The sequence below is a fragment of the Vipera berus genome (genome assembly GCF_964194415.1).
Source record: "Vipera berus genome assembly, chromosome: Z".
Lineage (NCBI taxonomy): Eukaryota > Metazoa > Chordata > Lepidosauria > Squamata > Viperidae > Vipera > Vipera berus.
This window is the reverse complement of record NC_138205.1, coordinates 102,029,234-102,055,100: the sequence shown is the minus strand read 5'-3', so window position 1 is coordinate 102,055,100 and position 25,867 is coordinate 102,029,234. Positions and strand designations below refer to the sequence as shown.

Below are 25,867 nucleotides of genomic sequence, written 5' to 3'. Positions count from 1 at the left end.
TTCCATTTATATCCCGCCCTTCTCCGAAGACTCAGGGCGGCTTTACAAACTTAGCAGTTTGTAATTTTACCATCTCCTCACTTTCTGCAACCAGCAGAAAGTCTTTAGTTTGTCCTCAATCTGAAATAATAAACTTATTTTGGACTGAAAATAATACAACTTAATGCTGTTTTGGTTAATGAGGTATGAGATTCATATTTCACATGATCAAAATATTTAGCATGGAGATAAGTACTTCAGAGTTTCCCCCTACATTTCTATCTCTAATTTATTATGAAAATATTATATTTCAGAAGTAGGAAGGACAAATTTAAGTACATCTTTCAAATATCATCATTGTCTTTAATAATATGCTTTTCCATAAGGACATTACAAATTTTGTTTCTGTTGATAATTAGATGCTTGATATCCTTTAAATATCCATCATTCAGATCTGAAACCTCAAACTGTCCTCTCTGCTTAGAATAGTTTGCAGGGATATTATTCATTTTGAGAGAATTTAATTCTTGAAGATTTACAGAACATCTCTGACATCTTCATTACAGAATTTGTTTGCCTTTGCCAATATAATGATGATATATTCATATATTCAAGGTTTTGTTTGAATAAGAACAGCTTGCTGAGATTAAAACTTTAATCAGTGAAATCATTTGAGATCTTTGATGAAAGTTAGCCTTTTCATTTTGTTCCTGATGGAAAATTATGTGGGGTTTCAAACTTCAACCAACCTGAATGAGACCATGAAGTAGCTAAAAATATACAGTGCTAGGAAATATTGTTCCACCCCTTAAAACACTCTTCACTATCTTAAATGCTTTTCCTAGTACATTTATAATGAGAAACACATATGATTTGCCATACTTATATAAAAGTAAGAGTGTGGGAGAGAATGAGAAGAAAGGTGGATATAGATATGATTTTTCTTTTTGATGGACTAATCTTAGAATGCATGATCTGGAGGGCCTAATTTGATGGGAGAACTATATTCAAAGACTGAATTCCTTGACATATTTAGAAACAAAAACTTTCAAACATTTTATCTTACCTCAGGACTTGGAAGTGAGGCAGGCTGTGTTACAGATTATCATGATGTCATGCTTTGGTTACTTGGTAAAACCAACTATGTCATTATTTATTCTCATATTTGTGTATCTGGAAAACTGCAAAAGAAATGTTCCCTAACCTGCATCTCAACTCTTAATGTCTTTCTTACTTACCATATCCACTTTGCAAAAACAATAGTAATTGGTGGTAGCTCTTCCATATGCTTAAATAAATGTAGACATGTTCATTACATCTAATTTGAACAAACATAATTGCCTCGTTCAAAAAACCCCCAATATTCATTAAAAACATGAACCTATTAAATTGAGCAAAAGTTTTACCAAGTACATGTCCATGAGAGTGTATGTTAAATTTAACAAAGTACTCTCAACTATGATATCAAAAATAATTTGGACAGTAAATTATGAGTTCTTCTACATATGTCTAGAGTTCTTCTACTCACTGTTTTAATGCACCACTTTTTCATTTCAAAACATCATTGGCCTTATTAATATATGTATCATATGAAAATTTAATTGGCATCTTATTTATTAAAATTTAAATGATGAGCAAATTTGGAAGAAATAGGTGATAACATTTTTTGTGCATGCCACAAATGAACGATTCGAGTAGCTATAATGGTCATGTTTAATACTTTGTATATTGGCTGCATCACTGATCAGTGTAATAAATAAAATAAATTATATCTGGATGGAAATTTAAGTCCTCCTAACTAGATAGTTACATAGCACTCTAATGGCAGAAAGTGAAGAGGAACTAAAGAGCCTCTTGTTGCGGGTGAAGAAGGAGAGTGCAAAAGTTGGGTTGAAACTGAACATTAAGAAAACCAAGATCATGGCATCTGGCCCTCTCAATTCCTGGCAAATAGATGGGGAAGAAATGGAGGTAGTGACAGATTTTATTTTCCTGGGCTCCAAGATCACCACAGACGGGGACTGCAGCCAAGAAATTAAAAGACGCTTGCTCCTGGGGAGGAAAGCCATGGCAAATCTAGACAGCACACTAAAAAGCAGAGACATCACCCTGTCAACAGAAGTGTGTATAGTCAAGGCTATGGTCTTCCCAGTTGCAATGTATGGCAGTGAAAGCTGGACCATAAAAAAGGCTGAGCGCCAACGAATTGAGGCCTTTGAACTATGGTGCTGGAGAAGACTCCTGCGAGTCCCTTGGACTGCAAGGTGATCAAACAGGTCAGTCCTAGAGGAGATCAACCCTGACTGCTCTTTAGAAGGCCAGATCCTGAAGCTAAAACTCAAATACTTTGGCCACCTAATGAGAAGGAAGGACTCACTGGAGAAGAGCCTAATGCTGGGAAAGGTTGAGGGCAAGAAAAGAAGGGGACGACAGAGAATGAGGTGGCTGGATGGAGTCCCTGAAGCAGTAGGCATGAGCCTAAATGGACTCCAGAAGATGGTAGAGGACAGGAAGGCCTGGAGGAACATTGTCCATGGGGTTGCAATGGATCGGGCACGACTTCGCAACTAACAACAACAAACTACATAGACCCACCTAAACCTTGATCTCAAAAAATTAAGAAGTTTTATAATTGATCAGTATTTCTTTATGAAGACTAAAGGCCATAAAATAGATTAAGAAACAAAAAATAAAATAAAATCCAGAAACAGTGGCACATCCAAATCATTGCCAAAAGTATATACAAACGTGTTTGCTGACACCAGAAATTCTGCTCAACTGTAGAAATTCTACTCAACTATACGATGAAATGTGTAGACCAATGTTTGAGAAAAGTTTATAATATGCTTTTTCCCATCTTGCTTCTTGTACTGCTTCAGTTTGTACCTTCTGAGTCAAATTTTATAATTAGATACAATTGTTTTCATTAATATATTTGCATTCACTGAAAAAATAATGTAAGTTTAGTCATTCTCAGAAATAAAATATAAAATGCATTATTAAAATAAAATAATATCTCACAAAAATCTCAACAAAATAAGCAACAACAAGAAGCATAGGAATAATTTTATTTCATACTTTTAGTTTTTTTAATGCAATTTTGAATATTTTACTTACTGTTAGATCAATAGTGAATCAAAACATAATCCAAAAAAGTCATTTTTATCTTGGTTATAAACATTTTTCTTTTCTTTTTTTATTTTACAATAAAATATTGTTGATAAGCATTAATAATGATAAAACAAGCAATAATCAATAATATAAACAAAATTGCTACTAGATAACAGATAGAAAATTAGGAAATAAATCAAACCTGGCAGAATAAAATGCAATTATTCAAAAACTCAGAAACACCAATTTTGAAGCATTTTATGTGGTTTTCTTTTTACGCTTATAGATATAGTGCAGTTCAGTTGACCGGGTGTGAGTACAAGTATAACTCAAATAGGCACAGCTGATATTTATTCTGCATGAGTTTGTTTAATAGCAGAGATAAAAATACCAATCTATAAAAGCCTATTTTAGTATGCTTATACTAAATAAATTTACTTTAATACTGGAGGATGGTATTTCTAACTGAAAATGGTCAGAATGCAACCCTCTTTCTATTGGTTTATGCAAATCAAAGTATACTTGTAATATGTGAGATCAGTACTGAGAAAATAAAAGTGAAACCAGAAAAGATGAGGTTTTTTTTTTTACTAAGAATAAGATTCTGTGGGCCAGAATAATAACATAATTTCTCCTTGTTTCAATTTATTTTCTTTCTAAACATGCTTATTGCCATACTAGTATATATTTGCTTCTCTAAGGGAGTGGAGGTGTTGAAAGGCAATCTGCTTAGCATAAAATGTGCCACTTTCTTCTTTATGGGTTCTTCAAAATAAGTCTATATTACATTGTAAAATTTAGTGTGGTTAAATTTATATTTTATTTTATTCAATATTCAATAAAATTGAAGTTGCAGAGAGTGCCATTTTTTAAAAATTCTGAATGTTAATAACTTTTTTGGTAACTTTAAGCAGGGATGGGCAGTATGAAACTCCAAAGCCTCCATCTTTTTTGTTGTTGGTAGTACCTAAGTTTTCTCCAGAGTTTCTGGAAAATAATCTCTGCCTTTTTGAGATGGGATAGTAATGGAAAGCAAAGCACTGTTCTACACACAATATTTCAATAATATGACCAAAACTTCCTTATATTCAAGCATGGAAAAGAAATGAGCTTTAGCAAGAGAATTTGCTGCATACTTGGCCTTGTCAAGGCGCTTAGTGTTGTTTCACAAAGTTTTGTTCAACAGTTCCAAGAGCAAAAAGGGATTTTCACTCATATTATGCATGTTCAGCATCTCCAGTTAGGTGACTGGAAGAATCAAAAGAATCTTAGAGCATGCAGAGAACATGCGCTGAAGTCTGTTCTGGGTACTGGAACTATCAGGGGTAGCCTCAGCATGACTTGGAGTGATGTAAAACAAAGCAAAGTATCTTCCTTTTAAAAACTGAAAACGCCATATAAAAGATGTTTCACATTGGCCTTTACTAAAGGGATATATTAATTCCAAATCTAAGAATCCATATTGCAGTGAATGAATGGCTATGAGGCCTTGCATGAACTGGCTATTTTTAACCTGGGCCCGCTGCCAGCCTATGAACGATTTCTCTTCTCCCTGTGAGTGGAATAAGCAAAACATTCAGTATCAAATGTTTTGTTTTTCATTTCATGTAATGTTTCTGGGAAAGAAATATACCCACTTATTCTTTTCCTGGAAGTCTTCTTACAAAGTAGAAAGATTAAGAAAGAAGGAGAAAATAAACTTTCCCCACTGTGAAGGATCTGGGGCAAAGAGATATTGTCATCGTCTTGCCTGAGATAGCATACAGGTGAAACTCAAAAAATTAGAATATTGTGCAAAAGTTCATTTATTTCAGTAATGCAACTTAAAAAGGGAAACTAATATATCAGATAGACTCATTACATGCAAAGCAAGATAGTTCAAGCCGTGATTTGTCATAATTGTGATGATTATGGCTTACAGCTCATGAAAACCCCAAATCCACAATCTCAAAAAATTAGAATATTGTGAAAAGGTGCAATATTCTAGGCTCAAAGTGTCCCACTCTAATCAGCTAATTAAGCCATAACACCTGCAAAGGGTTCCTGAGCCTTTAAATGATCTCTCAGTCTGGTTCAGTAGGAATCACAATCATGGGGAAGACTGCTGACCTGACAGTTGTGCAGAAAACCATCATTGACACCCTCCATAAGGAGGGAAAGCCTCAAAAGGTAATTGCAAAAGAAGTTGGAGGTTCCCAAAGTGCTGTATCAAAGCACTAATAGAAAGTTATGTGGAAGGGAAAAGTGTGGAAGAAAAAGGTGCACAAGCAGCAGGGATGACCGCAGCCTGGAGAGGATTGTCAGGAAAAGGCCATTCAAAAGTGTTGGGGACTTTCACAAGGAGTGGACTGAGGCTGGAGTCAGTGCATCAAGAGCCACCACACACAGACGGATCCTGGACATGGGCTTCAAATGTCGTATTTCTCTTGTCAAGCTGCTCCTGAACAACAAACAATGTCAGAAGCGTCTTTCCTGGGCTAAAGAAAAACGGATCTGGTCTGTTGCTCAGTGGTCCAAAGTCCTCTTTTCTGATGAGAGCAACCTTTGCATCTCATTTGGAAACCAAGGACCCAGAGTCTGGAGGAAGAATGGAGAGGCACACACTGCAAGATGCTTCAAGTCCAGTGTGAAGTTTCCACAGTCTGTGTTGATTTGGGGAGCCATGTCATCTGCTGGTGTTGGTCCACTGTGCTTCATTAAGTCCAGGGTCAACGCAGCCGTCTACCAGGAGATTTTGGAGCACTTCATGCTTCCTTCCGCAGACGAGCTTTATGGGGATGCTGACTTCATTTTCCAGCAGGACTTGGCACCTGCCCACACTGCCAAAAGCACCAAAACCTGGTTCAATGACCGTGGGATTACTGTGCTTGATTGGCCAGCAAACTCACCAGACCTGAACCCCATAGAGAATCTATGGGGCATTGCCAAGAGAAAGATGAGAGACATGAGACCGAACAATGCAGAAGAGCTGAAGGCCGCTATTGAAGCATCCTGGTCTTCCATAACACCTCAGCAGTGCCACAGGCTGATAGCTTCCATGCCACACCGCACTGAGGCAGTAATTGCTGCAAAAGGGGCCCAAACCAAGTACTGAGTACATATGCATGCTTATACTTTTCAGAGGTCTGATATTGTTCTATGTACACTCCTTGTTTTATTGATTGCATGTAATATTCTAATTTTCTGAGATTGTGGATTTGGGGTTTTCATGAGCTGTACGCCATAATCATCACAATTATGACAAATCATGGCTTGAACTATCTTGCTTTGCATGTAATGAGTCTATCTCATATATTAGTTTCCCCTTTTAAGTTGCGTTACTGAAATAAATGAACTTTTGCACGATATTCTAATTTTTCGAGTTTCACCTGTACAGCAGATGGAAAACAATTGATCGTTCCCATGTGCTTTATTTATCTCTTCCCAATATACAACATTTGTTTGGCCAGGTAGACATGGCCCCATTTTAAAGGAGTCATTCAACAAAAGACCACAATTATAAAGTTTTTCAGATGTTGCAATAGTTCTCTGGAGAATTATATAATACAGGATTATAATGACAAGAGGATGAACAGGTGCTTCTTTACAAATATAAACTGTTTGGAACTTGAAAAGTCAGTACAAAGTAATAACTAATGCAGTACTTTATGTTATTATTAATTGATCTCAGTAATGTCCATCTGCTAAAAACATGATTGGTAGAACATGTATCATTTTCAATTTAATGCATTGCTTCTGTATGTCCTAAAAGTGCTTTTTTTTCAGGAGGCAACTAGACTTTCTTTGTTTTTCCTTGAAAATGTTTTGTTTCTCATCGAAGAATCTTTTTCAGTTCAGATTGAATGGTGGAAAATGGAGAATTGAAACGTCTTCAAGGAAAAACAAAGAAAATCGAGTTGCCTCTTGAAAAAAGTAACTTTGGGACAATGATGATCTGGATGACTGAGTATCTCCATAGACATTGTTTCTGTATGATCTCTTAATTCCAGAGCATTATAGCTTCTTAACTCTTATATAGTTTCCATCTATGTATTATTCTTCCTAAAGGGAAACAGGACCAAACTGAGATCATTGTTTACTATTATAAGAGGGCCCATTTCCTTCTCATCCTGCAATCAAACAACACATTATACTTGTTTGACCTAACTTCAGATGTTGGTCTTTGGAATTAAGTGGAGTACAACCCAATGAAGCTAAAAATCTGGAAATGCCCTTGTGCAGCCATGAATTGTGGTTTTGTAGCCTTGCTTGGTAGATTACTTGGCAGTAAAACTTTGGGAGTGGCGTCTATTTTAGTTCTTTCTACAGTACCCTCATCCAGTGATCCTCATTTAGAAGGCTCCATGTCACTGCTAAGCTGTCAATTTCTATGTGGGACATGGCCCTAAGGCTTTCTATTTTAATTTCAATAAAAGCTGCCCAAGCTTGGAAAATATTGTGGTTTGGTTCTAGACATCAACCACTTAACCACACTGTGGAATGTTTCTCCCTCCTGTGCCTGCCCCCAACTTTTCTGTAGTGGTTTTCATGCACTGTCATTAAATTATGCATTTGACCACCCCTCATTGCTTATTCTGGTGTGGTCTTTCCTTTTAAACTGGGTGGATAGAATCACAAATGCCTATCTTAGAATTAAACACAGTGAAGTTAACTGAAAATCTGTATTTAGTGGCCAGCATTGGCTAGAGTTCTCTCCTTCTCCATTCCCTACCGCTGATTTTCATTTCTTCTTTGCTGATTTTTTTTCTCCCCTAAATAAAAATATGTCACTTTTGTTATATACAGTGATGTAGTAGCCTGGTTTATAAGAATATGAGAAATACAGCTTCTTAACCCCTGTTACATACTTGTGTTTCTATAAAATGTGTTTTGAGATTAAAAAAGAAGGGGGGAAATGAAACAGACTCTTTTGCAGCTTCATTTTAATTTGCTAAAAAGTTTTAGTGTAATTTTATGATGTCCCTCCATTATTTTCATTTTTCTGAAACAATTATTGCTTCAAAATAATCTTCAAAAATAATCAAAATTTCTTCATAGAGCTAGAGGATTTTCATCTTTGTACATAGTCATACTAAGCAACATTTTGAGAGTAAATACTCTGAATTAGTTTAAATTTGTTGTGACCTTTCTTGGATCCCATACATATTTTATTTAAAAAGTTCCTGATTAAAAAAAACACTGAAGGGTACAAAAAAACAGCATGGAAAAATGAAACAAATCAAAGAACTGTCTGCCCCACTCAGCCTAATAAGAGAACTCTTATCAAGACTTTCTGCTAACTGCCTAAGTCAAGTATTGGATATCCTTTTCCAAGATAAGCACCTAGTTCTATAAAATAAAAATTGATTAAAGGCAAAAGTTTGCATTTGTGAAAGCAGGCCTGGCATGTTTTCAGATCTTTCGACTACTCCTTAAAGCATCCAAATCACAAGCTATATTTTATGAAGTTAAATTATAAGAATATTGAAGATGTGCCAAGCCACAAAACAAATGGTGACAAAATCATCGAACATCTTAAAAAGAATGTCTTTGAAAAAACAAAAAACAAAACCTTTGTCTTTCACAGATGGCTTATATTGTGGATATCCTAAAGTGCATCAAAGCATTTGTTTGGTTTAAGATGTGGGAGCAAGATCCATTGATAGAAATCATAAATATGTCCTCATTGTCTGTAGCATTGTTGATATAGTGCAATTTTATCAAACAAGGTGAGATCTATAGTTTATTACTTGCTGGTTGAAATACATTTTAGTACAATCCATAGTTAAAACATTAGGGAAAGCAAGATAAACATTTTTAAGATGTTAATCTCTTCAGGAGAATCATTGGGAATTTGAAGTATTTAACCTTGGCAAGATAATGTATGATATTGTCTTTCATGAACTGTCTAATGTTTTTTTGAAAAGAATATATCTAGAATTGCTCCCATTCTGGTGATCTTTTAGAGATCTCCTCCAAGAGCCCCTAACTTTAGTGAAGCCCACTAAGTTAGTGAGATAACACCTAGAGAATACAAGAGGTTCCCACGCCTTCGGGGCCACTTAACAGATCTATCTGTATCTATGTTAGTAATAATAAATAATAAATAATAAAACCTTTATTGTCAAATTCTTTCTGAATAGCTGGAAATCCACAATGAGCCTTTCCCCCCCCCCTTCTACAGCCAGGTACTTCTTCTAAGCTGAGTATTAGCTTTACTGATATCTTTGTGTGCCAATGAACATAATTCAGTCAACAGAACTTGGCAAAACTTCATATTTTCTGTCACCTGTGCTCATTTCTGACCAGGAGGTTTTGCTCATGGCCACTCATACCTTAGTTAACTTATGACTGGACTACATCAATATGGGGCTGCTCTTGAAGATAGTTCAGAAACTTGGGTTGAACCAGAAGGCAGTGTTGCAAGGTGTAATGTGTCCAATTTGTTACATCCATGCTACTGTGTGAACTGTACTAATTTCCAGCAGATTTTTGTTGTAAATCAAGGTACTGGCAATCACCTTTAAAGCCCTATATGGCATAAGACCAGGTTACTTGTAGGACTACGTTCTCCCAAAAACATCCTCCTACTCCTTATGCTCCATAGAGAGGGGTATGCTCCAAGTTCCCTCTTTTGATTGTAGCCACTTTACAAAGTTTCAGAAATGTATCTTTTTGGTGATTACCTCTGGGCTCTAGAATATCTTCACCTCATTATCTCACCACACAGATATAGAAAAGGGTCCAATTCTCCTCATCTTTACGAAAACCATTAAGACCTGTTTATCCTCCTGAAGCATTTGGATCCAGTTTAGTGGGATTCTTCCTTTGTTGTATTTATTATAGTGTTTTGTTACCAGATTATAATTTTATATTTCTATATTGTGTATGTTTGAATATAGTATGGTTATTTTGGTTTATTGTTTTATTTCCTGTTGTATGTCTTTTAGAGTCACATTGAGTTGGACAGCTCTATGATTGCAGTAAACAAATGAAACTTGCAAATTAAATCAGTAGGCCACTTGTGTCCTTTGAAAATTTGTTTACAAAGCAAGGTCACGGGTGCGAGGGGTGTTGGTGGCAGGCTCCCCCCCACGGGGCTGGAGCCGGCACGGCTGGTGCTGTGGGAGCAGCAGGGCCCGCTCTATATGGCGGGGCTGCGCGGGGTGGGCAGTGGAGGCAGTGCGGGCCAGGCGATGCAGGGCGGCCACTTATGCACACAGGGCAAGGCAATGGTGGTGCAGGTCCAGCACCAGGTAGGCCACCAGTCTGGCTGACACGGGTGAGCACAAGGATGGAGTGCACATGGACTCCGCAGAACCCACCTCCCACTCCTTGTTCTCTCTTACTTACCTAGTTGAGATGGTATAGTTGGGCAGCAGGGAGGGATGCAAAGTTCCTGCCTACTTGCTTTCGCTGCAGACAACTAGCCGGTGCAATGTTTGCTAGCTAGGTCTTTTGGTGCGCTCAGCAGCAATTCCTATTGGCTTTAGAAAACCAATAGGCTTTTGAAAGCCAATAGAGGGAGTAGCATAGCTTGTGCAAAAGCTTTTTTTGTTTGTGCAAAAAAAGGTGCCGGAATGCCATTCTGAGTGTTCTATGAGAAAAAAAGCCCTGCTTTTATGTTTTAATCTTATGATTTTAAATATATATTTTTGGAAACCTCTCCCTTTCCCCTCAGCATGGCTGGCTCAGGATTTCTGGGAGTTGAAGTCCATGAGTCATAAAAAAGAGCCACGATTGCTAGCCCTGCAATAGGCTTAGGAAAGCCAGTAAGGGAATTGGGTTTTTTTCCCTGCAAAAAAAGGTGCGGGAACGCCGTTCTGAGCGTTCTATGAGAAAAAAAAGCCCTGGTTGTGAGTGATTTTGTGGGACGTTTGATCTGGCTTGTTATTTTTTGTTTTATTGTGCATGGTGGGACAGATTTCAGTTTTGATCGTGGTCTCAATATTCTGTTGTTGTTTGGTGTTGTGTGTGTTTGTTTTGTTGTGTGTGGTTATTTAGTGAAGTTGCAAGATTTGTGTCTTGGATGTTGTGGTCAGAAGTGGTGTTTGTGTGTAGAAGTGTCAGATGGTGTGTTGGTTATGCAAGTTATCATTCTTGTGTTAGAATTTTGTCTGTTTTTAGTTCAATTGGAATGGATTGTGTTATAATAATCTCATCTGTTGTGTTGATATGGTCAGGCTGTCAGCCAGTGCATGACTGCACAAGGCGGGACAAGACTTACGCACCTAACAGCTGATACACACCAAACAGCTGCTAGGCGCAACTTTTAAAAATCAAAGTCGGAACCACTGTGATTATACATGAGCAAGCTTGTCACGAATAGGCCACACCCACATTCCACAATTTGACCATTATAACTGCCATATAAGTATATGTACTGACTCCCTTATCATTCATCCCTTGCTCTGATGATGTCAACAGCTTGTTGACGAAAGCTCAGCAATAAAGAAGAATTTTTCTTATATCCTGTAATTCATTGTTTTTATTTTTACTGATTTCAAATGTGTGTGTGTGTGTGTGTGTATTTGTTTTCTGAGGTTTTCGCGGGTGTTTGTATGTAGATCTTCTTTGGTCATTCAGGTTTTTCCCCCACGTAGAATTGGAGGTATCAGGTATATATATATAGGTATAGGTATAGGTATAGGTTTAGGTAAAGGTAAAGGTTCTCCCGCACATGCGTGCTAGTCGTTTCCGACTCTAGGGGCTGGTGCTCATCTCTGTTTGAAAGCTGAAAAGCCAGCATTTGTTTGAGGACGTCTCTGGCATGACTAGATGCCAAAGGTGCATGGAACGCTGTTACCTTCCCACTGTAGTGGTCCCTATTTTTCTACTTGCATTTTTACATGCTTTCAAACTGCTAGGTGGGCAGAAGCTGGGATGAGTAACAGGCGGTCACTGTTACGCGGCACTCGGGATTCGACCTGCCAAACTGCCAACCTTCTGATTGACAAGCTCAGCGTCCTAACACACTGAGCCACCGCGTCCCTCATATATATATATATATATATATATATATATATATATATATATATATATATATATATATATATATGTATATTTATTTAAAAAAGAGGAACAAACAGCCACTACCACACACTTCTCCCAGAAGAACGAAGCTGAAGCCACCAGCCTGAGGATGATGGATGAGATTTCGTCGAAACGTTGCTCTTATACCTTCAATTCTACGTGGGGAAAAAAACCGAATGACCAAAGATCTACATACAAACACCCGCAAAAACCTCAGAAAACATATATATATATATAAATGCATTTCATTAAGCACATGTTATATAAAAAGTGGACATCAATTCTTTAAATTGCAAGGCAGTATTTTTTTTCACCCAGTAAAGGATTTTGAACAGAAGAATTTAATTTTGTTCTTAGGAACTCCAGTTTATTTTTTAACTAAGAATCCATATATTTTTTACATACCTTGGGGAAGTATTCCTGCCCTATCCCTTGCCCCATGTCTCCATCAAGCACATATCTCTGCAGGACTTTTGAAAATATAGAGAAAATTGTAGGGAACATATATACCGGTAGTTGAATATCCCCACCTCCTACATACACATATTTCATCAATTTATCTTAAAAAGAATTTTAAATGAAGAAAGTGTGTGAGCAAGATTTAAAGTCAAAACTATATAAGGAGGAAATGGCAAACAAATGTAACAAAAAAAATCTAGAGTCTTTTCATTCATAAGAAAAAAATTTCTTATTGGAACAATCAAAATATTTTTATTATCCATTAAATAATATTTATTAAGTATAGATTTGACAGCTGATAATACACATTTGTTTAGTATTTTTGTGGTTATGATTTTAATACTGCATCTTCTTATTCTTCATGGGTACATAGTAAATGGTTATAGATTTTATAATGAACAACATAGACAATGCTGATGCTCATATATTTGAAATATAACTCTGGATGCTGAAAAGAAAAATATTTGAATTAAGCCACCATTAGATAAAAGATTTGTAATAACTCTTTGTCTTGCTAGTTGCTTAAGTTCACACTGGGAACTCTACTATTTTGAACTTAGTTGCAGACACAAATGTAAAGGAGAATAGTTTGTGGCAGCCCCTCAAATACTGGAGTATTGCTATCATGTCTCCCCTGTTTCTTCTTTTCTTTAGACTAGCCAAGTCCAAGTCCTGCAGCCGTTCTTCATATGTTTTAGTCTCCAGGCGTTTGATCATTTTAGTTGCTCTTCTCTGAACTTTTTCCAAGGAAGGTCTCAACAGCTTTTTTGTAGTACGGTGACCAATATTGGTTGTAGTATTCCAGGTATGGTCATACTAGGGTTTTATAAAGCGGTACTAATGCTTCACATGATCTTGATTCTATGCCTCTGTTTATACAACCCAGGATTGTATTATCTGTTTTGGTTGCTGTTGCACATTGCTGGCTCATAGTCACTAGGACTCCAAGGTCCTTTTCACAGTTGCTGTTTTTGAGCCAGGTCTCGGCTAATCTAAAACCTTTGGTTTTTCCCGCCTAAATGTAGAACTTTGCTTTTCTCCACATTAAAATTCATTTTGTAGGATAGGGTGCATTGTTCACGTTTGTCAAGATCTTTTTGGATCCTGAGCTTGTATTCTGGAGTGTTGGCTATTCCTGCCAGTTTGGTGTCATCTGCAAATGTGATGAGTTCCCCTTCTATTTGCTCATCTAAGTAATTAATTAAGATATTGCAGAGTACTGGCCCTAAGACAGAGCCTTGTGGTACCCCACATCATACTGTGCATCCAGATATAGACAAATTAAGAGCCTTCATCCCCCCTCCTCCTCCCAACATATCCCCATAATACTTTCACAGTATTCTGGGAGATTTTGCTCATTTTCTTCACATAGCAGATACATTTTATAAATAATAAATGCTCATAACTGCCTCTAAGGTTATGCAGTTTGCTAAATAGATCCATCAATCATCGCCATGGCAGTACAGGTAGTCCTCAACTTATGACCACAATTGAGCCCAAAATTTTTGTTGTCAAGTGAAACATTTGTTAAGTGAGATTTGCCTCATTTTACGACCTTTTTGCCACAGTGGTGAAATGAATCACTGTTAATAACATGGTTGTTAAGTGAAGCCGACTTCTCCCTTGACTTTGCTTGTCAAAAGGTTACAAAAGGTAATTACAGTATATAACCTTTGGACACAGCAATGGCCATAAATATGAATTAGCTGCCAAGCATCTGAATTTTGATCACATGATCGTGGGGAAGCTACAGAAGTTTTTTCAGTGCTGTTGTAATTTGAATGGTCAATAAATGAACTGTTGTAAGTCGACAATTAGCTGTACTCCTATAAGCATCCCTCAGTATTTGTCTAATACATATAGTAGATGTCTTGAAAGCCTTGAGTCTTTTATTAGTTGATGAAAGCTGTGTACCTCCCTAAGATCCAAATATTCCCATAGATCACTCCTGAATAAAACTGTAATTTATCTCTTGACCAGAAGAGCTGCAAAATAGGAAATCCCTCCTAGAACATAATAATGCAAATAAAAGTTATATTACTTTCCTGGCTAGAAAATGCTGCTTGTGACAATGTACTGAGTTTGGGCATATGTTGTTGCTTTTTAACTTTATGCAGAAGGTGGCTTTAAGAAAGCAAGCTTAAATTGATTGAGATGACTAAATTCACCAGAGCACTTTAGATAAGGCTAGAGTGGAGGCTTTGAGTCAATACTTCAAGATTATAGATAAAGATTCAAAGAACTGAGGTACTTTAGATGAAAAAGCGGGATGATGCTTTTTTTCTCCCATTTCCTCTCCTTCCATTCTGTCCATGTTTAGAGACTTTGGATGTTGAATCTATCAGCCAGGATCAGCTATGCTTTACTGTCAGCTGTAGAGAAGCAAACTAACATGTGTAGGGTCTTTGTTTAAACTGCAGAACCTCAGGACTTACTACATCAACCAATAAGTCTTCTAGGTTAGAACAGAAGATATGATAAATGGGCCTGGTTTATGAGAAGTCACTTAGTCCTCTCCTCTGACAGAGTTATAGGATAGTTAAATACGACTGAGACATATGGTGTTCAACATTGACATTTGATACTGGCTTGTTACATTGAAACTAGGCCTGTTTCAGAAGTTGCAGTCACAAACAAATATATTTTCCCCATTCAACTGATAGTTTTATCTTTTATAATTCTATCAGTTTACCTCCCCAGTTAATTGAGACTCTGGATAAAGTACAATAATTAAAAATAACAGTAAAAATTAACCAAAATGATATTAGTTTGACAATGTATAATTCACTTGTTCTCAATCACTCCAAGCCTTCACAGCTTTGTAAAAGAGGGATAAGATTGCACATATTTACTCTTCAGCACAGATATATTTTTATTGCACAGGTGTAGAATATTTTGCTGCAATTAGGATAAAATATGATCAAATATATTAAGGAGCATGATAACCAAGCAGTAAATAAATCACCCTGTATGTACTGGATTTTCCTTTGCTTCATCCTTCTGCCCTGCTGCTCAATACTTCCTGTTTGACTCTTCCATTTCTTTGATGCTTCCTTTGTGGTTACTTCCAATTAAATCAGCACTAGATAATCCTGGAGGCTGTACAGTTGCCATGAGAGCACTCCAGATTCTTAATCAGATCCATGTGTCCAATGTGCGGTGCAGTCCTATACTTTCTTACTCAAAAGTAAGCCTAGCAGAAAAATCAATATAGAATTGAAATCTAAGCAAGATGCTGTAGCTGACTGTGGTAGTAGCATACAGGAAAAAGTCCAAATTCTATTATGAGAAAAGTTATCAGGCCAATTCAAAATCTCACATCATCTTCACCTTTTCACTTTCAAGAAGGAAAGAAGGAAGCAAGGAAAAGAAAGGAAGGAAGGAAGAAAGGAAGGAAGAAAGAAAGAAAGAAAGAAAGAAAGAAAGAAAGAAAGAAAGAAAGAAAGAAAGAAAGAGAAAGAAAGAAAGAAAGAAAGAAAGAAAGAAAGAAAGAAAGAAAGAAAGAAAGAAAGAAAGAAAGAAAGATGGAGACCATGCTGATATCCAAGCTATGATTTTATTTAGTTAAAGACTAAACAATTAAACAAAACAATAAATATAGAAAAACTATTATTAAAATATAATAATCACATTTAGTACAGAAGAATAAAATACGGTAAGCACAATGATGGAGCCATCTTAGAGTATCAGTAGACCCCTGGGACCTCTGGCCTGATGACATAGTCAGGTCTTGAGAGGCTTTCAGAACATTAACAGAATGTTCTATATGGTGAGTGTGATCACATTTCTAAGAACCCAATCCTAGAAATGGAGGATTGAACTCCCCTGAGACCTCAAGTCTGGAGAGCTTCACTTCCAACCTTCAAATGGACCTGAGTAGCTCAAGAAGAAAGGTTGCAGTGTAGCAGGAGCTTGGTACAACAACAATCTCAACTAATCTCAAGAATCCAACCTAATAAACAGGGTCTCACATTGATGATCTGTGGTATAGTGCTCCTGAAAGCTGTGAGAAATTCCCAGGTGACAATCATCACACCTCACCTCTGCCCCAGAATCTTTGTTCATGCCACACCTGAAACCTAGCTGGGCATATCTCTGAAAGGACTATTCCACCCACTGGACCTAGCCAGGTCTTGATGATACACGCCAGGTTAATTCTCTCATTATTAGATCACTAATGAGGGAAGCCTTATTACAGACCAATCTGGCACTTAGAAACAGCAGCCAGAAGACAGACCCTGTGTGCTGACAGGGTATTGGCACTGAGATTAAGGAATTGGAATGCAAAACCAATACAAGAAAATAGTCCCATGTTCCCTGAGAATGATCCATTACCTGTTTCTCACCATATCTCCCTATGCCTGTCACCACTATTACATTGTGGCTTACTTCCATCCCAGCTCCTCAATAATAGCCCCATACCCATATCCAAACCTCCCAAGATCCAAGACGGAGAACCTCCCATTGCCATCTTTAACCAGGCCTGGAAAGAGAAGCTGCACACCCCAAGGCACTTTAGCTTCACAAGCTCTTGGTGCCAGCCACAACATCCTCACTCACTGTAATGTAACTCTATAGCACATTCATAAAGAGTCTCTTTGGGTAATGAGATGGGCAGCATATTAACTAATTAAATAGAACATATTAATAATCTTTTGTTCTGTTTGTAGTGTAGGAGTTGTTATGAATGTGAGCAGTATGTTATGAAGGAGTGGGTGGTGAACACTGAAACGGCTCTTTTAAATACTAAGATGTCACACTGCACATAGGATTTTGTGAAAAGCTACTGAGATAAGTTGTCACTGCTGACTTCACTATATGTGAAGATTCATATGGATTCATTAATAAAATTCTGGGTTTACTTTACTTTCATCTAATTTTCATTTAACAAAAAAATAACCCTAACCTTTAGAGGTTGGATGATGAAACTATAAGACGCATGTGGTATTTACCATCCCCCATCATTTTTAGTTGCATCACTAGAATTGGGTAGCAGAATGTCCCATGTGGGCCTTTGCCATGCAGGGAAGTAGAAGACAAATAAAGGTAGAACTGCAACTCTTTTGAACTTCGGGCAGGGGAATTGAAGGCTAACACCCTCAAATTTATCTCTGAAGTAGAGATAAATAATATCCTGCCAATTATCACCAATTATTCCAACAGATTTGCATGAATGAGAATTCAGATGATAGCAGTACTTGCGTTTAATTTGTAAACTACAGGTAGTTCCTTGACTTATGGCTGTAATGGAATCTGCTCAGGTAGTGACAGTCACTAAATGAGTGGTTTGTGCTATTTTAATACCACAACTTATTTAAGCTTGTTTCCCAAACTATCAAGACAACTTAGTACAATGTTTAATTAATTTTAGATTATCCCTAATTACTTAGTGACATGACTTATAAATGATGCATTAATGCAAGAGAACACTTTGGGTGACTGAAATAGTTTCTTAGATTTTCCCAGAAGCAACATTTAAATTGAAAGATAGGAAGGGATTACTGTAATTATAAAAATGTGTCCAAGTGATAAAATATAGAGTTCCAAATGTTAATGAATTAGAAACAAAGCAAGAAATGTAAATCAAAGAACTTAATGATAAACATTGCTCATCTATCCTTCTTCAGGTTTGTTTTTATCTATCCTTCAGGTCTGCTATCTTTCTTCAGGTCTGCTTATCTATCCTTCTTCAGTTTAATTGATGACCTTTAAAATTCCACCAGATTTGCATGAATGAGAATTCAGATGATAGCAGTACTTGCGTTTAATTTGTAAACTACAGGTAGTTCCTTGACTTATGACTGTAATGGAATCTGCTCAGGTAGTGACAGTCACTAAGTCATCATGTGACCAACCTGATTTAATGACCTTTTTGTGACAGTTGTTAAGTGAATCACTATGGTCATTAGGTGAATGCAGTGGTCTTTAAACAAAACCATTGTTTGCTATGGGATATTTTAGCCCAAACTCAGAAATAAACTCAGGTTTTGGGGAAAATATTGTAAATCACAGTCACATTACTGTGATAATAAATTTGGACCTATTGCTGAGCACCCCAAATCTGGTCACATGACCACGTAGGGTTCTGGCAGTTGGAACTTTGGAACTGAATTGTAAATAATTTTTTTGGGGGGGTGTCTGTTGTTACTCTAAAGACTCGCTAAGTACCTCATTGTAAGTTGAGGAGTATTTGTCTCATGATTTGATAGCTCTTTATGTCCAGTTCAATTTTCAGAAAGATGAGAGCAATACCTCTGAAAAGCAGTGCTGGGTTCAGAATGAAGAATATGATATTTGTTCTTTTCTATAATGAATGGTGCTATAGTACTTCTGCTTTTGTGAAGAGCTTTCTTCTAAATATTTTTATTAGATCAACACCTTCTTCTTTCTCCTTCCTCTCCTTTCTCTTTTTGTCAGCTAAAGATTGCATACACAGAGCCCTCTCTTAATTTTATCCCAACAATCCTGCAAAGTAGGGCTGAGAATGACCCACAGCTCCAAAATAAATCAATGTATTTCCACAATTAAGGCCTTCAACCTGGGTTTCTCTGAATAGTGATAACATCTTAACAAATAGTTTGCATTGATTTTATTAACCGGTTAATATATACAACAGCTCCACCTTACTTGGATGTTGACTTTAATAGAGAATATTCAGTGAAGGAAAAAATAATCTGTTGACATAGGATGTGGTTAAAAAAAAAGCAAATGAGTTGAAATGAACATTTTGCTTCTGGGCCTGTGTGATTTCCATGTTTCAATATTGTGGGAGAAATTAAAAATAAAATAAAATAAAAAGGATCTGTATTCCTAACTAAAGGCATTTTACTTGAGCCCATTTAATAGGAAAAGTTTGTGAATTATTATACACAATTCATTATGACTTATCACATTGCATTCTTTGACTTGGAGGATGCCCAACACAACTAAGTTAACACAGGGATTGAGTTACTTCTTATTTGAAGGGAGGGTGGTCTCACAGGGAAAGAATGGTGTTCTTTGACAAACTGAAGAGCTTCTTTTGTAGCTACCTGTGTTGTACTTAACCTTTTTAACATTAGGTGCTTAGTTCAATCAAGTGTTTTTTGACAAAAATGAAGAGTGAAAACTGTGGTATGCCCTTTTGAGAAAAAGATGAGGTTTCTTATTATCATTTTTTTAAAAATCAGGCTATAGATTTCAGAGCATAAAAGCACATTATATAAATTGTTATAAAATGGAACATTTTTTTAAAAAAATGGTACTTTTTTATAGGTCATGTGGCATTTAATTAAATAAGAGTGGAAGATCAGAAGGGTAACCTATATTTAAAAGTATATTCTGTTTTATATTTAGAGTAATGCCGTATTCCTTAGAAATATGTATAATTACTACTTCCTTGCTTATCATGATTAAAAACAAAGCTTGAATCTAATGTAGTCCTAAAGTTACAGTTTTTGGTTTTATAGTTCACTTTATTTCTTGCTAAAATTCATTTGTTTATTTATTTACTGGACTTGTATATGGGTCTGCACTTACAAAATAATAACTAACTGGCCTTGATGCAATCTCCAAAAATAAAATAAATGAAACTGAAATGAAAGATCCATAGTCTAAGTCTTGCTAGGCCCTCAATATGCCTGAAGTTTATAAATAGTGGTTAGGTCAATTTATGGCAAGGAAGATTTCTCTGATGGTGTATTCTGACCAGTCCTTGACCAAAAAATTTGTTGCTGGATTGGTCAGGCCCTACCATCAGTGGAGTAGTCACCTCATAAGTAGATGCTGGAGTTGTCAAAGAATAGCAACAAAGAGATGGAGAACACATCACGCATCTAACCCAGCCTCCCTGTTTGCCTGCTTCCCTCAGATGTGATGAAGATAGTCTACAGCAAGGTAAGAGTAAATTTGTAATATGAGAGAGGGCTTCTCCCACCCCCCTCTGCTTGGTAGTCCAGAGAGTCAATGTACCGGGCTACTCTTTGCAGTGCTTTTTTTGTAAAAGAAAAAGGTGCCGGAACTCACATATGTCATACAACCTGCCTTGCCTACCCTACAAGGTTCCATCCAAAAAAGGTGCCGGAACTCCGTTCTGGGCGTTCTATGACAAAAAAAAAGCCCTGACTCTTTGTAATAATGACCTGTCCAGTTTCAAAATTACTCTTAAATACTCTAAACTTCAGTCTTCCAATCTTTTTTCCCATTGTAAGAAATCCTCTCCACTCAGATCTCTGCAATTTAATGTAACAGATTTGATAAACTTGTTCTTTCCCTTCTTTATAATGCAGGTAGCCCATTTTGGAGAGCTTCATGTGAACAAAATGATGGTTCTTTAGAAAAGGCAGACATTGGCAGAGCAAAATCTTTGCATGGCAACATGTCTGCATACCTGCATTATGAATGTTGTTCTGAATTCTCTGAACTTCCTGATGTACCATTCTCTTTCTTTCAAGGACTTAATACTTTTTCAATAAAAATAAATTCAGTTTGTGGCTCTATTTCAAATCAGTTAGTTTGATGGTAGGAGTAGAGCAATACCAGTTTTGGATTTAGAGAGCTGTATGGCTAGCTCTCTTTTCATGTGGTTGCATGAGACATTCTTAGAAACCCCAAACAGTTTTGAAGATCCTCTACTGGAGACATTCACAATTCATCCCTCCCTTTTTACCATTAATCCTTCATGTTTTAACAAGCACTAAAGTTAAGGCAGCCTACACTCTTTCCTGTCAAATTGCCCTGCTTTCCTATATTATTTTTCTTGAATAAAGCAATCTGCTCCCTCCAATCCATATCCTTGTAAATCAAAGGAATAGATGTCAACACATGCCATATGAAAGTCTAAACTTCCTTTTTTTAATTAAATGGGATTTTGACATTTGGTTTGAAGTGTTTGCTTTTCTATCTCTTTTTTTGCATATGTACATACACATGCAAAAAACTATGCAAAATCTATGAATTGTTTTTATTGGGGGAAATCTCATTTTTCCCTCTGAAACCACAAGTAATTTCCAGCTCCAAAATCAGCAATATCCTTCCCTAACTATTTAAAAACTGATATTTTTAGTGAAGCAAATTCTGTATCTCTTTTTGTCAATACTTTTGGTATTTCACTCATAGATAGTAAATTCTTTTAAAAAGAAACTTCAGTCAATCCTGTTATGTAAGGATGCCATTTAGAATCAAATGAAATTGTCTCCTTTTTGATGATTATAGAAAGATTGACTTTTCAGCACAATTTATTTCACAGGATATTTGCTATGTATTTTGAGGTGTAGCAATAAATCTAGCTGTATTCCTGCCTTTTCACATGACTGACAAGATGTTTGAAACAAACTAATGATCTTATATGATTTTATGGATATATAAATATAAGCTAAAAATCAAAATATTACCTGCAAAATCGGAACTAGAACTGTGATTTCTCTAGTCTGGTAGTATTCTATTATTCTAGTATGTAATATTTGTAAAGTTTTGGAAAAAAGGGGGGTTCCTCAGTTTAATTCCAATAATTGTTTCTAAAATAACTAATATGGGGTGAGTGTTGCTACCAGTGAAATTCTTTTTCTACAAAACATCATCCCACTTTGACATACCACTTCTAGAAAGATCTATTCAGTGTGTTCCCTAGAGATATTTAGATACTGGGATATGTGCAGCAATTAATCTGCAATAAGAGGAAGGGGTTTTTTTGCTGGCTTTCTAAGCTTTATATTATCTTTATTATTCTATCAGCTTTTATTTGTGGTGTCTTAATATCTATTATTATAAATTAATCTCAGTGGTAAACATAACTTGAGTGATTACTTATTTCTTACTTAATAGATTTGATAAATTTGTTTCATTTAGATTTCTTTCAATTGTCCAGCTTTTTCCCACTCTTCCATTTGCCCAGAAAATCTGGTCTGACAAATGATTTTTGAAGTTTGTTTGTGGACCAACTTTAGACCTTATAAGAAAAAAAAGAAAAAATACTTAGTCTTTTTTAGAGATTTCTAGGTCCCTTCATTAGAATGGAAAGGAGGAGAACAAACAAGATGGAGTTGAGGGAAGCAAAGAAGTAACTGGACAGATATGGAAAAAGTAGGGGAGATGCTCTGTTCAGAATTAGAAAAAGGTTTGAAGTTCATCAGGCAAGCAGACCTCTTCAGGTTGAACCCTCAGTATCAGAAATCTCTTGTATTTCCCATCCATTTGTTTGCTTCCATTGCTCTTTTGAGAGAACGTTAGAAACACCCAATTCTAATTCATAAGTCTATATTTGGAAATGAGAAATCTTGGGAGATAAATTTTTTCTCTATGTACTCTTCCTATTTCCACAGTTCTCAAATGAAATGGTATTTCATCACACACTAAATAACCCAAGGAAATGACATCAACGTTGTTGACGAACTTCAGCAAATGCAAACCCAAGTCTTTTTTATATTAGTATAATTTTTCTTTAGCACTCTTCTTTTTGGCAGAGAGCCGTCCCTACATATGAAAACACTGACACAAGCTGCCAGTTCACACTCACCATGTGTGTGTCAGATGTGGGCACTTCCTATCCAAGATAATGCAAATGGCTATCTGTTATGAGTGTGTTCATCTGTGGTTAAAGAAATGTGCCATCACTAATCCAAATCTGGTTTGGATTAATTATCCAAAATAAAAACAGCACAGCACAGCCTCAGCTTGTACAAAATGAGAATCTTCAGATCTGTTCCTACTGAACTCAGTGATATATAGCAGTGTAAAAAAAGCTGACAGTAGCAGTCATTCTGGACCAATCCCATGTAGTCTAGTATTTTATTCCAGTGGGAAGCTTATGAACTACTGTTAAAAAGTAAATACAATTCTAATATTTTTTTCAAAAAATCATTGCAATCAGTTCATACTAGCCAATTCCATGGGCTAGTTTTGTTAGATCAACAAATAATTATCCGATGCTTGTTCCTTTTCAAATCATGATTTTATTCAGGGTTTTGTATATTCCATTCCACATTCAATGCATCAGATCAGAGATTACCAGCTTTGTACATCAGAAAATTGGTATGTTATATGGTCTTGTATCATTTAACACCTGGCCTGTGGAGGCACTTTCCCTTGAACTATTACTGACACAAATCACAGATGCTTTACATTTCTTGAAAAAACTTGCTATTTTCTTCAGTATAGTTTATATTTCGATGTATGTGTTTCTGTGTGTGCGTGTGTGTGAAGGGAAGGGAAATAAAATATATCCTGTACTACAGATATTGCATTTGAAATTATCTGCTTACTGTCACTTCATGCAAGATTTGTAATTAGTGATGAAACATATATCTGATTAAAACAGTTCTTCCTAACTTCAGTGTAAAAAGATATATTTCATATCTGGTTTTTGTCTTTAGATTTGCTATAATTTGCAAACTTGGGATGGCAGATTATGCTGCTGTTAAATCTTAAAGACTCTCTGCTGAGTATTTCTACAACCTTTTGCATGACAAAGAATACCCTTTGGAAATAATGCTAACTACTACTTTTTGGACACATTATTTGGCATTTGAGTAATGATTAATGATGGTATATAATAAAATAGTAAATAATTATTTAATACAGGAAACTTCTAATGAAATAAAAGTGGTATCTGAGGGTATTGCGTAGATACTTTCTGATTATTTTACTACATGGGACTGGTCCATATAAAATAGAACTTCTGCTTAAGATAGTTTTACCATGGGTAGCTTTGAGGTTTTATTTACATTATCTGTCACTTAAGTTTTAGTCAACTCAACAGATGTCAGTTCATCACTTGATATTTGCAGAATCCAATGACGGTTTGGATGTGTGACCAAGCCATTGAAGATCTAGCATCCTGAACAGGCCTTTTTCCTAACTTAATTTTACTCCTGTAATATTCAGTAGAATTGGTTCATATATTTTCCATAAAAATAACCATTTATGTTCATTAATAATTAGCTATATATTAACTTTTGACCCAAATTTATATGTCTGATTGTCTAATTGCCTAATTGTCACAGATATTAGCAAAAAAGGAAGACAATCTGGGAGGGAGATAGTTCTTTTAGGGTATGGAAACATGTGGATGCTTTGTGCCATTAAGTGAACAATTTTTGAAATTTTTCAATGAATGAAGCATCAAAGGAATGTTTGTCTCAGATATTAAATCCAGATCATTTTCGTAACTGAAACAAAACAAAGAGACTTACAAGTGAGATTTTTTTTCGTATTTTCTACACTTTTTCATTTGTTCTAGTCTTCTGTGATGTCGGTCTGTTTTGCCCGCTTTCATCCAAACCTAGTTGTTGGAGGAACCTATTCTGGTCAAATTGTGCTGTGGGATAATCGTAGCCACAGGAGGACACCAGTTCAGCGTACACCTCTTTCTGCAGCTGCGCACACGGTAAAAATTATTTAATGATTTATGGAATTAGCTGGATGTAGCACATAAAGCTGTTATTTGTTAAAAATAAGAATATTCAGTTGTCAAAGAAAGTGGGATTATAGGATTGCAAGTGATTGGGACAGTGACCATTCCTTTTATTTTAACAAAGTGCTAAACTGCTTTGCTACACTTTTGGTCCATTCTCCTCTCCAGCTGTGGCCAAAAGGATTTAATTGATTTAAAGTGGGGTGGACTATAATGAATGAGAAAGCCTATGGAATAATAGCCTGGTAATCCTACAGTTTTGTTATCATAGTAAATTTACCATTCCAAAATTTGACAAATTACTTTATTGTATACTTTCCAGAGAAAACCAAGAAGAGACCCAAGGTACGTATTCCTAGAATGGCCACTCACATTTCAGCTATTTTTTTTTTTAAAAAAAGACTGAACAGTAAAATACGTTAATATGCTAAAATAGAGTATACATCATTATAACGAAACATCATGTTACAATATTTTCTGATTGGCAACTTCAAAGTTTCTGCTCTCTTTGTTTATGGTTTTTATTTTAAACCTGATTTGGAATGAGATGATTTTAAAATTGAGAATTGTCTTTTGATAATCCTTCATGCAAAACATACTGCAACTGTGCATCCATAGAACTTCCCAATAGCACACTGATAAAATTGTCAGAAAACAATTAAATAATGAAGGTATGGTTTCCCAACCAATAAATTAAATGAAAAAGCTTAGCCCTAGTCCATTGATAAAAGTTTTTAAAAACAATTCTAAATTAAAAAGGAAAGGGGGGGGGGAAATCTGAAACTGCTTTCCAGTTGTAATGTCAGTATAGCTCACATCGCATAGTGCCACACAGAAGCAAAAATATGCCTGCTCCTGAAATAGAAGACTGACTTATAAAAATGAGATTGAAGCCTAGAAGTCATTTCACAGAAAATG

The 25,867-nt window shown here is 36.1% G+C and overlaps 1 protein-coding gene across 1 annotated transcript in view; it reads left to right on the top strand.

Moving 5' to 3' along the window:
• DYNC1I1 (dynein cytoplasmic 1 intermediate chain 1) overlaps positions 1-25,867 on the top strand; it is a 204,736-nt gene that overhangs the window by 116,620 nt on the left and 62,249 nt on the right. Inside the window, exon 11 of the mRNA XM_081343261.1 lies at positions 24,776-24,922. Within this exon, the coding sequence (XP_081199387.1) occupies positions 24,776-24,922 (147 nt within the window). The remainder of the gene's footprint in view (positions 1-24,775; positions 24,923-25,867) is intronic.